Below are 23,176 nucleotides of genomic sequence, written 5' to 3' on the forward strand. Positions count from 1 at the left end.
GGGAAGTCCATCAGATGGATGTTAAATCTGCCTTCTTGCATGGGGAGTTGCATGAAGAAATCTATATGGAACAACCTACTGGCTTTATACAAATAGACTCCAGCCTTGTATGTCGGCTTAAGAAATCCCTTTATGGTCTCAAGCAAGCCCCTCGATCTTGGTATGCCAAAATGGATAGCTTTCTTTTAGATACTAGATTTTCTAGGTGTCATTCTGACAATACTATCTACACCAAGAAAGTGGGTAAGTCTCTTATCATTCTTGTTCTTTATGTTGATGATCTTATCCTTACTGGTAGTGATCCCAACCTTATAAACCATGTGAAGTCCAACCTTAAAAAGAAGTTTGAAATGACAGACTTAGGACACTTGCATTATTTTCTTGGTCTTCAAGTCTTGCAATCCAAGGAAGGTATTTCCCTTTCCCAGTCCAAGTATGCCTGTGATCTTCTACGCCACTTTCACATGGAAGACTGTAAGCCAGCCCCTTCTCCCTTTCAGTCTGGAGCCAAACTTTCAGTCACTTGTACTTCCCCTAAAGTTGATGCTACCTTATACCGTCAGCTTGTAGGAAAACTTTTGTATCTGACCCATACCCGTCCTGACCTTTCCTTTGTTGTTGGCCTTATTGCTCGGTTTATGCAAAACCCACATGAAAGTCATTGGAAAGCAACTAAAAGAATACTTCGTTATGTTCGAGGTACAGTTTAGTTTGGGATTCATTACAGTGCAGAAGCATCTCCTTTATTGGTTGGTTTCACTGATTCCAATTGGGCTGGTGACCCTAATGATCAGAAGTCTACTGTAGGTTATGTCTTCACTCTTGGTTCTGGACCTGATTCCGATTGGGCTGGTGACCCTAATGATCGGAAGTCTACTGCAGGTTATGTCTTCACTCTTGGTTCTGGACCTATTACATGGGCTTGCAAGAAACAAAGTGCCATTTCTCTTTCTTCAGCAGAAGCAGAGTATCGTGGCGCCGTAGAAGCTAGTAAGGAAGCCTTGTGGCTTCGTCAGATCCTGTCAAAGTTTGGTTTTCAGCAACAGCATCCGACTACACTTTGATGTGATAATCAAAATGCCATTCAACTATGCAAAGATCCAGTCCAACATCAGCGCAGCAAACACATTGAACTACACATTCACTTCATCAGAAAGCTCATTCATGACCATGTTCTTGAAGTGCAATATTGTTCAACCGATGATCAAGTTGCAGACATCTTTAGAAAGGCTCTCACAGAGGCGAAGTTTACTAAACTTCGATTTATGGTTGGAGTTCAGGAAGTTGTCACTAAGGGGGGATAGGCTCTAATGCCTCCTTCCTTCTCCTATTGTGTCATATTTCTACATCCTTCAATCCTATCCCAAGTTGTTTTTAAGGGGGGATGTTAGGATATTCCGACACATAGGAAATAGTTAAGTATAACTTGGTCTAGTGTAGAGTTAAGCAAAGTGTGTTTCTTTCCTATGTACTTTTGTAACTCACACTCTGATGGTCACGATATGTTCTAAACATTAAGGGATTTGACGGTTCATTCTCTCCTCGGTATTACCGACACTTGATCCATGGCTTAACACTCGATTGGTCCATGATATCTATTTAAAGAGAATGGAGGGTCATTTGTAGGGTGACCGTTCATGAGAGAAGCTTTTGTAAGTTTTCATTCTTTTATTAATAAATTGCCTGAAGTGGTCGCGTTGGCTCAGGCCGTGGACTGTTTCCCTCTTTGAGGGTTTTAATCACGTCAAGAATGTTGGAAGAATCACCGCACCTCTATGGAATCCGTAATTTCCACCCTGGGGATCCTAGTTACTGGTTTGGAACGTTTACCAACACCTGCGGGTTTTGGTGTAACAGAAAACCTCCACATGGTATCAGAGCTTGGACCCAGGTTCGATTCCCCCGAGTTGCGTTTGAGGTGGGTGTTGGAAGAATCACCGCACCTCTATGGAATCTGTAATTTCCACCCTGGGATCTTAGTTACTGGTTTGGAACGTTTACCAACACCTGCTGGTTTTGGTGTAATGGAAAACCTCCACAAAGAATACTGGTGTATTGATATGTGATATGTTTGTGAGCGGCGTCCTTTGGTGTTCTATCTGAGGAACTTACCCTGTAAATTCCTACAGATAAAGGGCAGCGAAGGTAATAGAAGGACGAAAGAAGAGTCTTGAAGGGCAGCGAAGAAAGGAGGAAGAAGACCGAAGTGTAATAGGGTTGTCTTAAGGCCTATTACAATCACACGTGCGAAGAAAGGAGCCTCTTCCTGCAGTCATTACAACACTACTATCACAGTCATATAATCTCGTTGGTTGGGCAATCAAAGTATGCCTCTCACTCAAGCGAAGAAGGAAGAGTTCAATCTCACAAGGAATCCCCTCACACGTGCGAAGAAATAAGGTTGCACCACTATCATAACAAGTCTGCCACTATATCTCAAGAAAGAGCTCGGTTGGCAAGGGAGAAAGGACTCCTCATATGTGAAAGAGTTCACTAAGGATCAAGGAGAAGTATATCTTCTAGAGCTAGCATAAAAAGATCTATCATCAGCTGTCGGAAGAAGAACGAAGTGTCGGAGGGCGAAGTGTCAGGAAACAAAGTGCCAGAAGAAGGAAGGACTTGACTTGTGCTTGGAGGATATTCTTGTCAAGGGTCTAGGGTTTAGCATTGATCAATAAGAAGCTTCAATAAGAGAAACTTACAAAAGGGTTTTCCTCTCTAAGAGAGAGAGGTTTTGCCCTCGCAGAGAGCCAACATCTTGTGTTCTTGTTTTTATGTTTTTGGTAGCAATTTGATGAAGTAAACGCAGTGTTGCGAAAATCGTAATTAGGGTAATATCGGTGAGGGCAAAAAATCGAACAAAAAAAAAAAAAAAAATCGTAAAAATCGGGAAAAAATCGGAAAATACAAAAATAATAACCATTGCAGCGCCAAGTATATATTTCTTGGGCCAATACCATTTAGTGCTGATGAAGCCACCCTTTTACAATATCCCTCAAACACACATAACTGTATTCTCAATGCAAAGGTTTGTATCCAACTTTCAGTGCCCTGATGCTACAACGCTTGCTAGGTGCATTATCTGGGTGTTTCACTAATAGACAAGAACCAACACTGCTAGGCATCCTCATTCCTTCCACGATTAACATGAATCAAACAAGCTCCACGCAGATTCAATTTGACACATTAAAACTGATTTCTGGGCGTACAAACAAGCAACGCAGAGATTGAATTGCAGACAATGTAGAGAATACAAAAATGGCAGTCTAGCATTGATACATTTGTTCCACAAGTTCTGGTTGTCACATCATCCCATCGATTTTCAGAAGACACACTAGACTCTTCAAAGCAAGTAATGGATCTCAGGTTTGTTTGTAACAGTCCACAATTCCTTCCGCGTTTTTTCCCATAGAATCGCAATTTTTTGGAAAAATTCGCGATTTTTTCATAAAATCGCGATTTTTTCAGCGATTTTTTGGGGAAAAAAACTTTCATAAAAATCGCGCGATATTATCGTTTAAGTGAAAAAACCACAATTTTTTTATTTTATCGCAATATTATAGCGATTTTCACAACACTGAGTAAACGCACATGCATTAATAATAAGAAGAAGAAGCCTAAGCTAACAAGATAAATGGTAAAAGAGCTTCACAAATTGTTATCAAGTCTAGAATAATCCTACTATACCTCATTGCCCTAGATTCTTCAACATGGTATCAAAGCTAAGGTGACACATCAAGGAAAGGGCATCTCAAGAACACTCATAAGGTTACTCATCAAGGAAAAATATCTCAAGAACATTTACAAGGTTGAAGCATCAAGCCAAGAAGTCTCAATCACATCAAGGACAAGAAGGTCTACCATCCATCATTCATCAAGGAAGGCTACAAAACAAGAAGAAAAGCCTTATATAAAGGCACCTACAAGAAGAGCAAATCAAAGAGGGACCTACATCAAGCTACAAGTCATCAAGCAAATCTCATCATCAAGCAAGTCCATTTGGAGAAAGCAACTTGAAGAACATCAAGATCGAAGGAAGGCAAGCCATCAAGTCTTCAAAAAGAAAGCAAGTCCACTACATCTCAAACTCTATCAAGTAAGTATGTGTCCCCTTCTGAATATACATCAATGTCTTTCTGCAAGGAAAGTAACAAATTGGTTGTGACCAATAACTTCCTTGCATGGAAAAAGAGGACTGATTTACTTCTCAAAGAGAATGAACTTCTAGATCACATCAAAGGGAATATCACTATCCCCGCAAAGGAACAAACTCAAGCCTTAGCTAAGTACAATAAGGATGTGACAAGAGCTCAAAGGATTCTAATAGAATCTATCAAGGACTCTCTCATTCCTTATGTCTCCAAATTTGAAACATCAAAAGAAATCTATGACAAGCTAATAGAGTTATTCTCGATAAGCACAACCAGAGAAGTGATATCTCTACGAAATAATTTGTACAAGATGAAGATATCAAAGGAAGGAATAGCTCCCTACTTCATGAGGATCTTTGAGATGAGGGATCAACTTCAAGAGCTAGGAGAAGTCATGTTTGACAGAAAAATGACAACTGTAGTACTCAATGCTCTAGCTAAGGATTGGGGCAACTTCACATCAAGCATATATGCAAAGAAGGAAGCTACCCCACTAAGTGAACTATGGTCTCTATGCAAGATAGAGGAAACTAGACTCAAAGCAAAAGATGATGTGGGATCAAAGGAGCAAGCATTTGCTGCTATGGCCAAGAGAAAGGGAAAATTTGGCAAGTTTGGTACACGAAGAACAAGCAATACAGATATGTCCAAAATCCAATGCTTTGGATACCAAGAATATGGACACTACAAAAGGGATTGTCCTAAACTTAAGAAGGACAACAACAACAAAAGAAAAAGGGAAGAAGCTCATGTAACTCAAGAAGTGAAAGAAGAAGACAAGAAGCAGAAGAAGGAAGATCCTCCAGATCTCTACTATGACTAAGTCAAACTCTTTACTTAAAGTCTTCTTTCAAAGTTTTGAGTAGTATAGGAGCATGTAGAAATAGAATAGAATGCATGGTTAAAGATATCTTCTAGAATATAGGAGCATGGTAGATATAGCTCAAGATATTCATATAGAAGGAGCATACCTATTATAGGACCTCATCCACAATGAAAGAATAATTGATCATGATTAAAATCTTAGAATGCCTCTATCATCAAAAGGAAGAAACATTTGTAGGGTAAGGATCTTCAAGATCCTCTGATAGAATCTTCAAAAGAAGATTCATAAACAAGAGCAGATGTCTCATTGGGAGTCCCATTCATGGGATTCAAGAAAAGGATGATATGCAGGCAAGAAAAGATGAAGCAAGAAGGGCCACACCAAAGGCAATCAAATGAGGCCAAGATAATCAAAGGAGAATCGAGATTAGGTATGTATGCATCAAAGTTAAGTCGTCATCATATATATATATATTATTGAGTCATGGGAATAGTTCTATGACATGATCAAGTGTAAAAGGATCTCTTTTGTACTACAATGCAATGAAGGTCAACATAAAGAAGTTCTCCCATAAGGAGTATAAGGTGGTTGACTAATCATCTGAGAAGAAGCTAATGAAGAAAGAGATCAAGCATATGAAGAACACCATGGTCACAAAGAATCACTATCTGACAAGATCCATTAAAGACATCTCCCGAAAGAAGGCATGACAACTCTGACAAAGGAAGAAAAAGATCAAAGGACCCTTGACACCTATGAAGGCCTTGGAGATAGTAAGGTACAGATAATTGATTCAACTCTACAAAGATGTCATGATGAAGAAGCCATCCAGCAAAAGCACCATTTGATGTTGAAGCAATATCAGGATGAAGTCATAAAGGACTACTAAATCAAAGTATGGGAACAAGCAAGTACAACTAAGCATCCATGTGAAAAGTATTCCGAAGCATAGACAAGATTACAAACAAGTAGCCAGATGACAAGAGGACCTGATATATATAAAGAAGGCCACTTTCCATGAAGGGCGCAATGACATGACAAATCAGGAAGGAAATTGATCGATGGTCGTTGCCCTACCAAGAAGAAGTTCAAACAAAGGACTTTATGACATCGAAAGAAAGAATGAGATCAAGCAACTGAAGGACCCATGAAGAAGAAGTTGTTGATGAATGGATAAGTCCCAAGCTAAGAGGGGGTTCTAACAAGTTCCCAACTACAAAGTTGCTTGGGCAAGTTCCTTGTTAGAGGAAACTTGGGCATGTCTTCCTCAATTAAGAGGAAGAGATAGACACAACATTCTTGTCTTCACTTGGGTAGAAAGAATGGGAGGCTTAGGTAATCATCTAGCATCCAATGCTCTTTGAGGATGTGTAGGGCAACCAAGACAAGAGTAGGCAAGAGGACCGATATTCTTTGAGGGTTGGGAACCCAAGACAAGAATAATCCTAGGTCATACTCAGTGAACACCCAGGTGGGTATGTACCTTGAGAGACAATGACTAAGGTGTCTATAAGCCATTGGTCTCGCCAACATTGTGCTCTGATCTTGTGAGAGATAGAGTTGTTGGTCAAGGCCTTGTTATGAACAATGTTGGTTACTATGATGCTATAACAGATGGATTGCCAATCCGATTTCTCTTATGTGAATTCTTCAAGATTAAAATTAGCCAAACACCTTGTAATGATTTATGAATACCTCCCTAGTTAGGATGGAGTGTTGAAGAAAGTGTAATTAGGTTCGGTCTTCATAAATGTGCTTTTGATATTTGTATGTATTCAAGAAAATAAATATTATTTTTGTTATATTTATCAATGAGTTTCTTGCTCATTGAAATAGGTCTAGCACATGTTAAAGTGCTATAGGTGAGTCAAAGAGTCAAAATAAATGTTGAAGACCTTAAGGGCATGTTACACCATGTATATTTATGTATTAGAGTCAAAGATATTCCTCCAAGAAAAGTCACAAGTCCTCTCCTAGCAACGACATCACCAAAGAAGCAAATCCAAAGTGGAAAAGTCAAGTTGGCCTCAAGTCAGCCTAAAGGAGGGACATACCTCTATATATAGAGGTTGTCCACTCCTCCAACGACAAGCATTCTTCACCTCTGAAATCAGCGAAGGTAGAAGGCAAGATAAAGGGCAGCAAAGGTAATAGAAGGACGAAAGAAGAGTCTTCAAGGGCAGCGAAGGTAATAGAAGGACGAAAGAAGAGTCTTCAAGGGCAGCGAAGAAATAAGGAAGAAGACTGAAGTGTAATAGGGTTGTCTTAAGGCCTATTACAGTCACACGTGCGAAGAAAGGAGCCTCTTCCTGCGGTCATTACAACACTACTATCACAATCATATAATCTCATTGGTTGGGCAATCAAAGTAGGCCTATAAGGCCTCTCACTCAAGCGAAGAAGGAAGAGGTCAATACACGTGCGAAGAAATAAGGCTGCACTATTGTCATAACAAGTCTACAACTATATCTCAAGAAAGAGCTCGGTTGGGCAAGGGAGAAAGGACTCCTCATATGTGAAAGAGTTCACTAAGGATCAAGGAGAAATATCTCTTCTAGAGCTAGCATAACAAGATCTATCATCAGTTGCCGAAAGAAGAAGGAAGTGTCGGAGGGCGAAGTGCCGGGAAACAAAGTTTCGGAAGAAGGAAGGACTTGACTTGTGCTTGGAGGATATTCTTGTCAAGGGTCTAGGGTTTGGCATTGATCAATAAGAAGCTTCAATAAGAGAAACTTACGAAAGGGTTTTCCTCTCTAAGAGAGAGAGGTTTTTCCCTGGCAGAGAGCCAACATCTTGTGTTCTTGTTCTTATGTTTTTGGTAGCAGTTTGATGAAGTAAAAACACATGCATTAATAAGAAGAAGAAGAAGATTAAGCTAACAAGATAAATGATAAAAGAGCTTCACAAATAATTATCAAGTCTAGAAGAATCCTACTATACCCCATTGCCCTAGATTCTTCAACACAAACATCTGTCTCGTCAGTTATTAAAAAAAGGGAGAAGGAAGACACTGACAAGTTGTTAGGCAAATTTCTTCTTTGGAGTGATATTCCTTTCAGCGTTGTCACGAACAATCCATTTTTCCAGCCCGTAGTTGATGTTATTGCTACTGTTGGCCCAAAGTACAAAGTCCCTTCATATGATGACTATAGAGGGCACATTCTTCAAAATGAAAATATTGACTGCACTAAGAGATTGGAGGAGTTTAGGGAATCATGGGCACACATAGGATGCATTGTGATGTCAAATGGTTGGACCGATCAAAAGTGTAGAAGCCTTATTAACTTCTTGGTTAATTGTCCCAAGGGGACAATGTTTATGAAATTTGTTGATGCATTTGCACATATCAAAGATGCACGGTTATTATGTGATTTGTTGGATGTGTTCATTCAGGTGGTCGGTCCACAACATGTTGTCCAGGTCATAACGGACAATGTTGCAAATTATGTTGGTACTAGCAAGATGCTTATGGAGAGCCATCCTAACTTATTTTGGACACCTTGTGCTACACACTGCATTGATTTGATGTTGGAGGTCATAAGAAAAAATCCTTTTGTCAAGGATATTTTTGAATTAGCAAAAAGCATTACAAAATTTATATATAATCATGCCTTTGTGCTTCATTTGATGTAAACATTCACCACCAACAAGGAGTTGGTGTGCCCTGCCACTACACGGTTTGCCACCAGTTTCATATCTCTTCAATCCCTCTTGAATTCTCTGTGGCATGTGAAGAGAATGTTTCTTTCATAGGAGTGGTGTGCTTTGTAATATAGCTGCAAACCAGAGGGAGAGGCCACATGCAGGTTAGTTTCATACCAGGAAAGCTTTTGGGTGAGAGTGCAGGAGACGTGTAGCATCACTGAACCTTTGGTAAAGGTTCTTCGATTAGTTGATGGAGACAAGCCCGCAATGGGCTACTTGTATGAGGCTATGGATAGGGCCAAAGAATCCATTCAGAGCTACTATGATGATAAAGGGGATAGGGGCATGAGAAACAACAACTCCTATGGGAAGTGATTGATGAGCGATGGAACAATACACTCCATCGTCCCATTCATGCTGTAGGGATCTACCTAAACCCCACATTACTCCTGTGGTTTCTTATTTGATGCTAAGGTCATGGATGGATTCTTCACTTGTGTTCAGAGGATGGTGCCATCTCCAGCAGAATGTGCAAAAATCTCCAAAGAAATGGAGATATACAGGATGGCAGGTGGCACATTTAGCTTTGACATGGTTGTTGTGGATAGGAAGACTAAAATGCCAGGTAAGCTTTAGTTTGTTTCAAATTTCATTGTCTCTTCAAGTTCATACTTTGCTTCAACTTTCAAATTTCATTTTTTTCTTATGTTTATCTTATTTGTTGTAGATGCATGGTGGAGAAGCTATGGTGGCAGAGTACCCAATCTCTAAAGGCTTGTCATTCGAGTGCTCAGCCAAACATGTAGCTCCTCAGGATGCGAGCGCAACTGGAGTGTATTTGAAAAAATACACACCAAGAAGCACAACAGGTTAAAATATTCCAAATTTCCAATTAATTTTTTGAATTCATTAAATAAATTTTTTTAATTATTAATTTATTATTTATAATTTATTAATTTATGACCCTTGTACAAGTTGGAGTCCCAGCGACTTAATGACATGGTCTACGTCTACTACAATCTTCGATTGTGGGTGAGGCAACTTGAGAGGACACCTGATGTGGAGGCCATCTCATTGGATGGGATTGACACCACTGTTGCATGGAGGGTTGAGGCCGAGAGGCCTATCATGGAGTCGACCCCTGATTGGTTAGAGCAGGAGGTAGTGGAGGGGGTAGAGGAGGAGGAGGAGGAGGTGACACCACCTACCCTTGTCACCAGTAGAGGACGTGGTCTACCTCCTATAGCTCCTAGTTCTTCAGCTTCTAGAGCACAACAAAGTCCACTGCCAAACCCCCTGCCTTCTTCATCTAGAGGGAAAGTTGTTACATTTTCTCGCAAGAGGGGCAAAGGAAATCAGTAGTATTAGTTATTTGGTTCATTTCATTGTATATGACATTATGACTCATGATATGAGATACATTGCTATATTTTTTGTTGATATTTTGAGGCTGAGTGGGAACTCAAGACTTAGTATTCAGGACATGATTCACTGTTATGTGCGATGTAGCACTAGACACGATATTACACATCTTATATATTAGTTCTCTTTTCATATTTATGTGTCAATGCATTTATTTTATGTTGTGTACACTTTAGATATTAAAAATTTGAAAAAGATGAATATTTTTGTATTTGCTCATTTTTACCGATTTTTTCACGATTTTTCCTGATTTCAGACCCTCGCCGATTTAATCCTGATCGTGATGTTCGCAACAATGGTTTTAAAAACTTAATAGGTAATAGAATCTATATCTGGCCTTCATTTCCTATCTTATCATTGTCAACATGACCATCTCTCTTTCCCCATCAATCTCTTGTTATCTTAATCTTAACATTCAAGTCAAACACAAGTTTGCTATATGTCTTCAATTTGTGCTCTGCAATCTCTAACAATACTTAATGAGCATTTTTTTTTCTTCCCCATCCTATCAGTGATATTATCATCCCGACTTGAATTAAATATAATTGAAGCTAAATATGAAATGCTAACAATTGATGCTTACATGAGACTATAAATAATTTATTACAGTTTTTTGGTCATACATATTGATATTCTACCTAGGTGAAGTAGCATCTCTCTTCACAAGTTAAAACTTGTTGTTATGTAAAAATTTAATAATTTTGTAATTATAGGTTAATTAGGCAAAAGGGCACGATCATAAGATCATGCCCTTTCACCAAGAGGCACCTAAGGTGGTATATAAGCCAAAGGCCCTTATATGTAATTCATCATTTAAGTAATTAATAAAATATATATCTTTTTATCATCAATTTTTTAGCTTATCCGCTCCATCTGGTATCAGAGCATTCTTCTGAGTATACGAACTTTGTTCATTACATTGGTATCAAACCATTCCTTTGAGCATATGAACCTTGTTCGTTATATTGGTATCAGAGTTGTTCGATCCTCTGGTCGCTTAACCACTGCACAGAGTCACGTTCTCTGATCCAGGTCCTTGGCCGTCAAAATTCGTCAACCTTGTTTCCGTTGAAGTGTTTCGCTACACAATTTGGAGCTTCTTCGTTTCGCCATTTTGGCCATATAATTATAAACAAAAAGAACAATATATTAAAAATAAAAATAATAAAGAGAAAGAGAAAATATATTGGAGGGCATAAATTATAGGAAAAAAAATATTGAATAAATAAAAGAGCAAAAAAAAGAAAAAAAATAGAAGTCAAAATTATATATAGGAAGTTTAAAAAAAAATCAAACAGATTATATTAAAAAAAAGAGTTAATAAAAAATAAACCCTAAGTTCATCGACGAACAAAAAAGAAGTCCATTTCTAAAAAAAATGGAGTCTAATTTGAAAATAAAGAAAGGAAGATTTTCCTATAAAGGTTTTTTGATCACGGATTACAAAATAATTGCATTAAAAGGGAGCACCAGCATATGTAGTGCAGTGTCATCAGATGGAGATGTTGGCTTCAAGATTGGTTAGCAAAGAAGCACCTACAGTTCAAGAACTACCACTTGAAGTTCAAAAACTGATCCAAAAACACAAAAAGGTGTTCCAAGATCTTCCTATGAAGATGTCGCCTGAAAGAGAAATTGAGCACATAATCGAAGTCAAATCAGGGTCAAACCCTGTCAACATCAAGCCGTATAGGTATCCACACCACCAAAAAACTGAAATCGAAAGATTAGTCCAAGATCTTTTAAAGTGTGGAATCATCACAAAGAGTAGAAGCCCATACACTGCTCCAGTGGTTTTTGTCCGAAAGAAGGATGGATCCTTTAGACTGTGTGTAGATTATCGAGGACTGAACAAGGTAATGATTAAGAATAAGTTTTTGATCCCCTTTATAGATGAAATGCTAGATGAACTTCATGGAGCCCAATACTTTTCAAAATTAGACTTGAGATCGGGATACTACCAGATCAGAATAAGGCTAGAGGACATAGCGAAGACTGCTTTTCGAACACATGAAGGTCATTATGAATTTAAGGTAATGCTAACATCTCCAAGTTAAGAGGATTCTTAGGGTTGACTGGGTACTATCGAAGGTTTATTATAAACTATGGCCATGTAACCGCACCCTTAATGAACCTTCTAAAGAAGAACTCATTATGTGGGATGATGAAGCAAAAAAGTGTTTTGAAGACTTGAAGGGAATTATGTCTAATGCACCTGTATTGGCAACTCCAAACTTTTCAAAGATGTTCGTAATTGAATGTGACGATTCAAGATTTGGCATAGGAGAAATATTAATGCAGGATGGTCATCCAATCACGTTTGAAAGCAAGAAGCTCAACAAGCGAGAACGTCTCAAGTCTACATACAACAAGGAAATGCTCGCCATTATGCACACCTTAGCCAAGTGGAGACAATATCTTTTGGGAAGTAAATTATTAATACAAACAGATCATAACAGTTTTCAACACCTACTCCAACAGAAAACAATCTCCACAGAACAACAAAAATGGATCGAAAAAATTGTTGCCTTCAACATGGATATATTACATAAGAAAGGGAAAGATAACGTAGTAGCAGATGCTCTGTCCAAGAAAGACAAAGAATCATCATTACTTGCAATTTTAGTTGTCGTCCCAAAATGGCTTAATGAATCCCGAAGTGAGCATGCAAAAGATCTAGAAACCCTTCTCATAATTTGAAGTTTGAATGGAAAAACGATATTTTGTGGTACAAGGGAAGAATTTACCGAAGTCCAAATTCCAAATTTAAAGCCAAAGTTCTAAAAGAGTCCCATGATTCACTGTTAGCCGGACATGTAGGTTTCTTTAAAACCTACTATAATGCATGCCAATCATTTTTCTAGAAGGGAATGAATAATGATATTCAAAAATATGTAGCAGAATGTGATCAATGTCAGCGCAATAAAAGTGAGAACATTATGACCCCAAGTCTACTCCACCCCTTAAATATTCCCAACCAAAAGTGGGAAGAAATATCAATGGATTGGATTTTATTGAAGGATTACCCATGTCGGACGAAAAAGACAAAATTCTCGTAGTAGTCGATAGACTCACCAAATACGCACACTTCATAGGAATGAGGAAATCAGACTCAACAAAACAAATCATCGAGCTATTTTGCAGAAATGTCTATAGATTACATGGGTTTCCCAAGGTCATTGTTAGCAATAGAGATGCCAAATTCAAAGGTAATTTCTGGAAGGAATTTTTCAAACATATAAGAACCTACCTCAACATGAGTTCAACATACCATCCTCAAACAGATGGTCAAACAGAAGTTGTCAATAAATGTTTAGAAGCCTACCTATGTTGTTATGCAACAAACAAACAAAATAAGTGGGCTCAATGGTTACATCTCGTCAAATGGTAGTACAATTCCACTTACCACACTTAAGTGAAAATGACTCCATTTCAAGCTTTGTACGGTTACGAACCTCCTAAATGGAAAGACCTTACCATTATCAACACAACTTCTAGTAGTTAAAGATCAATTAGAAAAAACAAAAAAAGTCTTCCAAGGACTAAAGGAAAATCTAAATATTGCAAGAAATCGTATGAAGCAGCAAGCTGACCGAAACAAAACAAAAAGAGAATTTGAAGTTGGAGAGTGGGTATTTGTTAAACTTCATCCTTACAAGTAGTTGTCCTTAAAACATAAAGGAAAAACAAAATTGGCACCAAAATTCTATGGACCGTACTAGATTAACAAAAAGATCAACCAAGTAACATACAGTTTAAGCCTTCTCGATAAAATTCGCGTTCACAATGTCTTCCATGTGTCTTGCCTTAAAAAAGCACTTGGCAAACACCAAGTGGCGCAGACCGCACTTCCGACATTAGATGATGAAGGAAAGATCATTTTAGAACCATAAGGTATCATCTCCACCAGGGAAAAGAAGTTGCGATCACAAGTAATCAAAGAATACTTGATTAAGTGGAAAGACCTACCAGAAGAAGAAGCTTCTTGGGAGACAGAAGCATTTCGTCAACAACAACCATCATTACGTATGCTTTGAGGACAAAGCATCTTTTCGAGAGGAAGGCAATGTTATGTAAAAATTTAATAATTTTGTAATTATAGGTTAATTAGGCAAAAAGGCACGATTAGAAGATCATGCCCTTTCACCAAGAGGCACCCGAGGTGGTATATAAGCCAAGGGCCCTTCTATGTAATCCATCATTCAAGTTATTAATAAAATATATATCTTTTTATCGTCAATTTCTGAGCTTAATCGCTCCACTTGTGCTTTTGAAGAGGATGTAAAGGCTTCTTTGGACGGGAATTCCTCTCTTTCCTACATTGCTTTGCAGTGCATTCAACTTGTTTTTTTGGAAGATAAATGTGCATCAATCTCCTCCATTATGTCTGTTAGATAGATTCATCCTAGTAGAACATCATTTTCTACAATGTAAATGTTTCATTCAAGAGGTATTAACATGATTGAGTGTTTTAGTGATTTTAAACATATTTCTAGGATTTATATTGAGTTACAGATAAATGTACCAGACACCTGTTTATAAAACTATGAAGTACATGCAAACTAAATCTAAGAAGAATAGAATGATAAAAAATGATAAATCCCAAACCCAGTCAGCTAGGCTCCCCACCTCAACTGCAGCTTTGCAAAAGAGTACCATGCGCTTCAAAATATCCTGCATTCATATTACTTACCATCAGTCATCAGCTAACAGAGAATCAAAAACAGCAAAACCTCTTAAGCTAGGAACATAGTAAGCAGGAAAACAAAGTCATGCTTTGAACAGATTTCAGATAACTAAGACTGCCTGGAAGAACTAGCAAGATATCTAGATGAAAATTACTTGCTCTTTTCTATTCATTCTGTACTGGTCCATTTTCTTGTTGGCAGAGCTCAACAATATACGTGATGCACATGAATCAGACACATACATTTCATGTATGTCAAACTTGACAACAATATATCTATATTACGATCAAGTTCTAGGACATTCAAACGATCTTAAATGCTTTAAAGTCTTAAATATGTCTTTTGCTCAAAATGTCTCAAAGGATTACATATTCGATCTGGAAATCACAGCACATTATGGAGATCTTTGAAAAGATCATGACATTGTAGCTTCCCATGACAAGCAGAAGTTAGATGCAAGTGAAAAAAAAGGCAATATGGGAGGAAACAGGGAAACAAGATGTGAAATCACCTCCCGATTTCCCTGATATATGTTGTTGTTAAATCCCTTAAATATTGGACTATTGATAAATACGAAATCCACATTATCAATGTAAGCTTGGTAATAGCCAACTTCAAAGTCCTGCAGTCAATATATAAACCAGTAAGCATGCCACCCTAAAAATCATGACAATCTTACTAAATAAAACATGCAACTTAATAGGAAGATGCTCCAGAACTCAGACTTCTCTACCTGTCCATGTATTCTATATCGCTTGTGAACTCCTATGTCCTGTCCTTCAGGATAATCACTATATCGAGGAGCCACGACCTACAAAAAAGAAAATACATTCACATCTACAAAAAGAAAATTCCCATTAAAGGCAACAGTTAAGCATCCAACATGTAACATCTTGTGTGCCAATAGAAAGATTATAGTTTGCTCAGCATTTAAAACTAAATGTTATACAAAAGGAGACCTATCAGCAAAATAAGAAAGAATCTGAAAATATTCTAGTGATAAAACATTTTTAATTTTACATCAGAACCGATACAAAGCATACAATAAATATGTAAGATGATAGCACCCAGTCCCCTATAGGGTTGTTTAATTGTTTAAGTGGATTCACTTGCAGTCACAGTAAAAGTGCCTTTTTTGGATATGTATAAAAATGTGTGGTCAAAATGACACATGGGAATATCAATCCTTCCAAGTTAAGACCCTTGTCCACCCTTTATTTTATGCCAAAAGATGCCTAGAACAGACTCAGGTATTATAGCCACATGTGGAAATAATAATTGACCATGAATGCCCACAACAATGGCATTCATGCCTTTGAACTTGAAACCATACAACTACCCAAACAGATGTCAGGAGTCGGAAGGACACTGGCACATTCATTAAGCATTTTTATGAAGTTTCGCAAACCAAAAGCTCATTGCAGATCCTGGACAGTGTTGAGGCTCAAAAAAGATCAAGATTATCGCAGGAGTGGTTTAAGCAAGAAAGAAATAGAAATCAAGCAAAAGAACACTCAGTAAATCATTTCTCAAAAAAATCAGATTACACAGCAAGCCTCTCAGAAGAGGTGTGTAAGCATGTCAAAATCAGATTCTCTAACCTTTTAACCTAGTCCAAAAGAGTCGAGACCAAATGTATAGGTACAAATTACAGTTAATGATCAAGAAAATGTTAAAATATGAAAGTTCTATGCAGATAACTGAATGTACTTTACAGAAAACCAAATGTAATTTGTAGAAAATTGAATGGAACTTAATGTACTTTGCAGAAAGCTTAATGTACTTCACAGAAAACTGAATGTTATATGTTGTTACAATTACGTAGAATGCAGATTTCTTCTTCAAAACTTTTCAGATCAACAATTGTAGATAGACCATAAACTTAAAGATCATATGAAGACAGCCAAGCACAAATATAAGACACTGATATTTTGGTCCAATGACCAGGGCAAAAGCCCTCAAGGGGCAAAACCCTCAAGGGGCAAAACCCAAATGATTCTTCTTCTATTAGATTTCTTCAATTGTTCAGCAGAGTACAAAGAGAGAGAAAGAAAGAGAATGAATAAAGTCACCAATGTCTGATCAACTTGCCGCTGAAGTGCACTTGCTCTTTGCTTGAAAATCTCCTCTTTTTCTTGATCAGATTATGTCCTTCACACTTGCTCCAGTTTTTCCCTTGCTCTTGCTCTTCACTAGTTCTCACACTTCTCTTGCACACACTCAACACTTGCTCTCCTTCTTCACAATGGACATGCTACACTCAACTCTCACTTGCTCTTGCTTAAATAGATGAGGAATGAGAGGAGTTACAAAATGAATTCATGCAATGAGTCAATAATACGAAAATCAAATTCTATGAGGAAGGAGTTACTTGAAGAGAAGTGTAACTCATCCCAAGAATAGAGAGAGGTACACTTGTCTTGAGGAGTTACAATTCGAATTAGCGAGAGATAGAATTACACTTAGACATGAGAGAATATTTTGGTGAGTTACAAATCGAATTGAATGAAGGAGTTACAAGTGCATTTAATGAGGAGGAGTTACACTTTTTCCATACATTGAATTAGTGAGGAAGAGTTACATTCTCCTTAGTGTAAAGTTACTATTTTATTCCAAGAGAGAGGTTCGATTTGCCAAGTAAAAGATTCTTAATTTAATTTACTTATTCCATCAAAGAATTCGATTTTATTAATCCATTAAAGGTGAATGACTTTAGACTATTTTATAAATAATAATATTATTATAATAATAATACTAGTAAGGATAAAAATATTAATTATTGACTTGTGTAATCATGATTGATTTGATTTTAAAGTGAATTCCATATGTTGAGATCATCCTTGATCATTTAAACATGACTTTTTATTTTTGGAAAGTCACTTCCAAATTGATATGTGACTTACTATTTTTGTAAAGACTTATTAGACTTGTCAAAAATGAAATTTTATTATAGGTGGTTCAAACATACTAAAAGATATGATTTCTTCTAGTAGAAATTGATCCTTGAGTTGCCAAATTTTAGCACTCCCTCTCAGCTAGGGAGGAATTTCTTTCTGCATCAAAAATCTATGCTTCCTCTGATCTCTTTCATTCATCTCAGTTCAACTCTGCTCTGTAACAATGAAGTCGCAATCTAAAGAAGAATCATCCACTTGACACAAATTTGGAAAGGAAAGGATCATCACATGGACAAGACTCAAAGAAGTCACATAGACAAGAATCAAACACAACCAAGTTTCATTAAACGTCAAGTGGTGGAACACCTACATCCTAGACAAGTCACACAGACAAGTCTCACTACACCTATTGGCCAGATAGGTGGCTCTTCCCACGTCTCAGACTATGGGTTGGATGCATACTGAGGCCTACTCTTGTGGCACACACTACACAAGAGGTCCCTCATCCTCAGGAGCTTTTCGACATCATTCCTTAATCCTGTGAGCTCTGATAAGGGGGAAAGGCAGTTCGGTGTTCTCAATCAGAGGTGACCACTTCCTAGAAGGGTTATGTCTACAAGTCCAAGCGACTCTCTAAAAACCAAGAACTTTCCTTTCGGTAAAGGCTTGGTAAGGATGTCAACTATATGATCATTAGTGGAGATGTAATGGAGCCTCACTGCTCCTCTCTGCACCATATCCCGGATATAGTGATACTTGATCTCAATATGCTTAGACTTATCATGAAACACAGGATTTTCTGCAAGACGAATCCCACTCTTCTTGTCACATATATAACTGTTGTGTTTGGAACTTGCTCAAATAATTCCCAAAAAAACTTTCTCAGGCAAACTGCCTCACAGTTAGCCATGCTAGTAGAGCAATGTACTCAACTTCAGTTGTACTCAGTGCAACAAACTTCTATTTTCTACTCATCCAAGAGATCATGGCAGATCCCAAGCTAAAACAACACCCAAAAGTGTTCTTTCTATCAACAGAGTTACCAACCCAATCAACATCAATATATCCATGAAGTCTTACATTTTTAGCAGTGTATTTCAATCCTAGATTGATAGTTCCATGCAAGTATCTGAGTACATGTTTTGCAGCAATCCAGTGGACATGAAAGGGATCAATCATATGTTGACTTAAAGTGTTTACAACAAAGCATATGTCAGGCCTAGTGTTTACCAAAAACATCAAAGCACCAATGAGTTGTTTATACTCTGTGGGATTTGTCAGATTAGGTCTTGCAGCTTTGCCACATAATTTCTTAAAGTTCATTTCCATAGAAGTATGCATGGACTTACATTCTACCATAGCAAATTTTTCAAGAAGCTTAACAACATATTTTCCTTGAGAAAGATAAATTTCACCACAGATCTCTAGACCTAGAAAGTAATGCATCAAACCAAGATCTTTCATTTCAAATTCAAAAGCTAACTCCCTCTTACACTAGAGGATAAGAGGTTCTCCTCCTGTCAAGAATAAATCATCAACATAGAATACCAAATCAAAGGTATACCTTGGACTGACTTGAGGTAGAGTTTTGGATCTGCACTACTTCTTGCGAAACCAAGCTTTATTAGGTAGCTATCAATGCGAGCATACCAAGCTCTTGGAGCTTGCTTTAGCCCGTATAAGGCTTTCTTCAATCTGCATACATGAGTTTTCCTGTCATGCTCTTCAAAGCCTTGTGGGTGTTGCACAAATACCTCTTCCTTGAGGAAGCCTGCAAGAAAGCAGTGTTCACGTCCATTTTGTGAAGAGTCCATCCCTAGCTAGCAGTTAAGGCAACAACAAATTGAATAGTAGTATATCGAGTTGCAGGTGCAACAATCTCATCGTAATCTATTCCCTCTTTATGAGAGAAACCTCTAGCTTAAAATCTAGTCTTATATTTTACAATACTACCATCTGCACCATGTTTAATCTTAAGCAACCATTTCGAAGTGACAACAGATTTACCTTGAGGTCTAGGAACCACTTCCCAGACATCATTCTGGATGATGGACTCGCATTCTTCAGTCATGGCATCTTTCTAGACTTGTTCGTATGCATCTTCTTCAAAGGTGCATAGTTTTTCCTAAATTAGGATCATGTGGTGTAGGATCTAGAGGATCCATGGAACCCATTAGATTATTAGCAAGTTCATTCTCAAGTTTCGGTTCAAACTCAAATGCAAGCTCTTTTCCATCAACAACTTGTCTTTCAGCAATGGCAAGAGGAGGAGAGTCTCTTGCTTTTCTAAGAGTTGCATCTTCATCAAATGTTAAGCCTCTAGTAAACTCTATAGTTATTTGACCAAGTACATAAATTCTATAAGCTTTTGAATTATCACAATAACCAACAAACTACCTTTCTTACCTGAAGCTTCCAGTTTGTTCCTCTTCTCTTTTGGCACGTGGAAGTACACAAGACAACCAAAGATTCTCAAATGAATCACCTCAGGCCTTTCACCAGTGAAGACTTCTTCAGGAGTCTTATTGCGTAAGGCCTAATGAGGATTTCTGTTTTACACATAAACAACAGTATTTGCAGCTTCTCCCCATAGAAATTCGAGTAGCTTTTGATTATGCAGCATGGCTCTGACTACTTCCATAATGGTTCTATTCTTCCTCTTAGCCACACCATTTGTTGTGGATTGTACGACATAGTGGTTTCTTTCTTTATTACAGCGTCTTTGCAAAGATCATTAGAATCATTGGAGGTGAACTCTCTCCCGTTATCCGATCTAAAAGCTTTGATCAACTTTCCAGTTTGATTTTCAATGAAAGCCTTGAAATCTCTAAACATGTCAAATGCTTCCCCTTTCTTTTTCAAAAAAATATCCATGATAAAAAGAATATCCATGATTTGCGAGAAAAATCATCAACAAAAATCATGATATACAAGTAGCCACCAAGAGAAGTAACAGGCATAGGTCCACATAAATGATAAATCAGAATGTATGAGCTGAAGTACCTGACAAGATTTTGTTGTGCTTGATGGGAAGAGTCCCTTTATATGCTTTCCATTTGCACATCTTGGGAAAACTTCTTCATGGTCCATTATGATCTCAGGCATTCCAGAAACCATCTTCCTTACATGAAGTAAAGTTTTGTAGTGTAGGTGAACAAATCTTTTGTGCCATAGCTCACATTGAAGATTAGTATCATGGACTAATGCATGAATGGATTTAATATTGACTTTGTAAATGTTGATTTGGAGTAGCATCGGATGTGCTCTAAGTCTCAAATTTTGCAAGGAGGCTTTGGCATAGGTATTCCAAAGAACCCAGAAAACATTTTGGGAAATTCCACCCATAAGTGATTTTATTAAAATAATTAATTTTTTAATGGGGTTCCTAAGTCTAAACTTGGGAAAATTAAAAAATTAATGGGTATTAATCTAATCAGGGGTGAAACTTCTAGAAAAAGCCACGGATCAAGAAAAAACGATCTAAGCCTTTGATTATGTTTTAATTTAGGTTGTTGGTTGTCCAACAGGAAGATATAAGAAGGGGCTTGAGGGTCATTTGGAAAACACACAGAGAGATAGAGAAAATCGATTTTCTGAAGTGAGAAGTTCTCAGGAAGAAAAATCGATTGCGGAAATCTCTTGCAATTGAGGGGCAGGGATAGCAACTTCCAGAGAGTGATTCTCAGCCGGAGATACATCAACAAAGAGAGGCAGTAAGTCATCCGGAAGGCTTGATGCAGAGGTTGACACAGGGCTAGAAGGGCCACATAGAAGTGATGCAGGGGCAGAGAGAGAGTCGAAAATCAGTGCTGTGAGTTAGTTTCAGCAGTCGGAAGCTGGGGTGTGAAACCGAGAGGCTGAGAACAATGACTCTGGGCTACTGACCGATTTCCCAGTTGGGTGACGTTGTGCCTGAGATTGACGTTGGGACAGCGTAGAGGTAGCGCAGTGATAGCACAGAGCCTGCCAAGGGCACCTCATCTAACAGCCGAGACTTTTTCTCAGTGATTGTGTGAGGTCAAACTCACAAAGCTTATGCCAATATTTCTCTCTGTAACTGAATCACCCTATGAGGTATTCAGTGATGTATTCGGATTTTGCAACTGCTTAATAAGAATAAACCCTCAAAGTTGTTGCACCGATTTTCCCGCATTGGGTTTTTCCAGGGACTTTTTGTCTAAAAATAATTGTCCTATGTGTTTCTATTTTCCTTGCTCAGTTTCTATGTTTCAGAATCATATTTAATTTGGTGTAGGCTGCTTCAATAATTTGCTTCGATATTTCATGAAGAAATCTGAAATAAGTTTGTAACTTAATTTACAATCTAGGAGAAGTAGATTCAGTTGGTTGCAGTAGTATTCCTGAGATTGTTAGATCTAGGAATTTTCACATGGTATCAGAGGTGTTGATGTGAAACAAGGAAGAGCAGATCTAGCACTGAAGCAAGGGCCAACTTGTTGCAGCAAGCAGCAGTTCGAATCCTCTGAGGGATTGCACAGGTCTAGTCAGGAGGGCTATATTTTCGTGGGTGTCTCTCTCTAAGTGAGTCGACAGAGAGGCATGACTGCCAGATCAAAAACTTGCCAAGGCAGAGGGAGCTACACAGAGCCACCCAGAGCTAGACAGACGCAGTTTCTGCAAGCTAAGTGTTGGGCAGAAAAGTCGTCAAAAGGAAGAAGCAGATCGCATAGTGAGGGAATACTTCCTCAATGATTTCTTGCCGAGGAAATCAGTATTTCTCATTTGCTGAGCAGCAGAGGAGTAGCAGCTTACCAGCTCCATCAGGGAGTGCATAAGGCAGCCTAGGAGCTACGCAGTAGGGAGAAAGAGGGAGATGTTCGACATTTTTCGAAAGATATGGAAACCAGTGGCTTGAGGGATCAGGACAGGTTGGACGAGACTTCCAACTATGCCATCTAGAAGGCTAGGATGACTTTCCTTCTAGATAAGCATGCCCTCAAGACGTATGTTAATAATGTGGTAGTTGTCCCAACGAATACAGATCAGCTAAAGAAGTACAGAGCTGAGATGGCTAAGGCGAAGAGGATGATCCTGGATGGATTCAAGGATCATGTGGTGTGCCACGTTGCTACCAAAGGGATTGCTAAGGAGATGTGGGATGCCTTGGCCACATTGTATCAGGGATCTTCCGAGCAACAAAAGATGTACTTAGAGCAAAAGCTTAGATTTGCTCAGATGCAGAAGGGAGAACATCTGGATCCATTCCTTGTGAAACTGAAGGAGACCCGTGATGAGTTGTCAGCTGCGATGAGCTGTCAGTTGTGGGTCATACACCTCGGGATTCAGAGTTAGTGAGACTGGCTCTAAATTCTGTCTCGGATGAGTGGCAAGTCTTTGTCAAGAGTATCCTGGGCAGAGCAGCATTGCCAAATTGGGACGAGATGTGGGCAGCTCTGAAACAAGAAAAGTTGAAGAGGGACCTGCTCAAGGTCAAACTTAACGGAAGCAACAGCAGTAGTGGGTCGAAGCCCAAAGTAGAGGAGGAGGATAACGCAGCCCTTGCATCGAAGGGGCAGCAGGGGCGAC

The 23,176-nt window shown here is 38.4% G+C and overlaps 1 protein-coding gene across 1 annotated transcript in view; it reads right to left on the reverse strand.

Annotated features, from left to right (window-relative positions):
• SS2 (starch synthase 2) overlaps positions 1-23,176 on the reverse strand; it is a 144,496-nt gene that overhangs the window by 53,893 nt on the left and 67,427 nt on the right. Inside the window, exons 4-6 of the mRNA XM_089432387.1 lie at positions 15,466-15,543; positions 15,244-15,354; positions 14,674-14,718 (exon numbers count right to left, since the gene is read on the reverse strand). Coding sequence (XP_089288513.1) covers positions 14,674-14,718; positions 15,244-15,354; positions 15,466-15,543 — 234 coding nt within the window. The remainder of the gene's footprint in view (positions 1-14,673; positions 14,719-15,243; positions 15,355-15,465; positions 15,544-23,176) is intronic.

This window comes from Pinus tabuliformis, chromosome 5_1, assembly GCF_031772625.1.
Source record: "Pinus tabuliformis cultivar Carrire ecotype Pingquan chromosome 5_1, CPIR1, whole genome shotgun sequence".
In the NCBI taxonomy this organism is placed as follows: Eukaryota; Viridiplantae; Streptophyta; class Pinopsida; order Pinales; family Pinaceae; genus Pinus; species Pinus tabuliformis.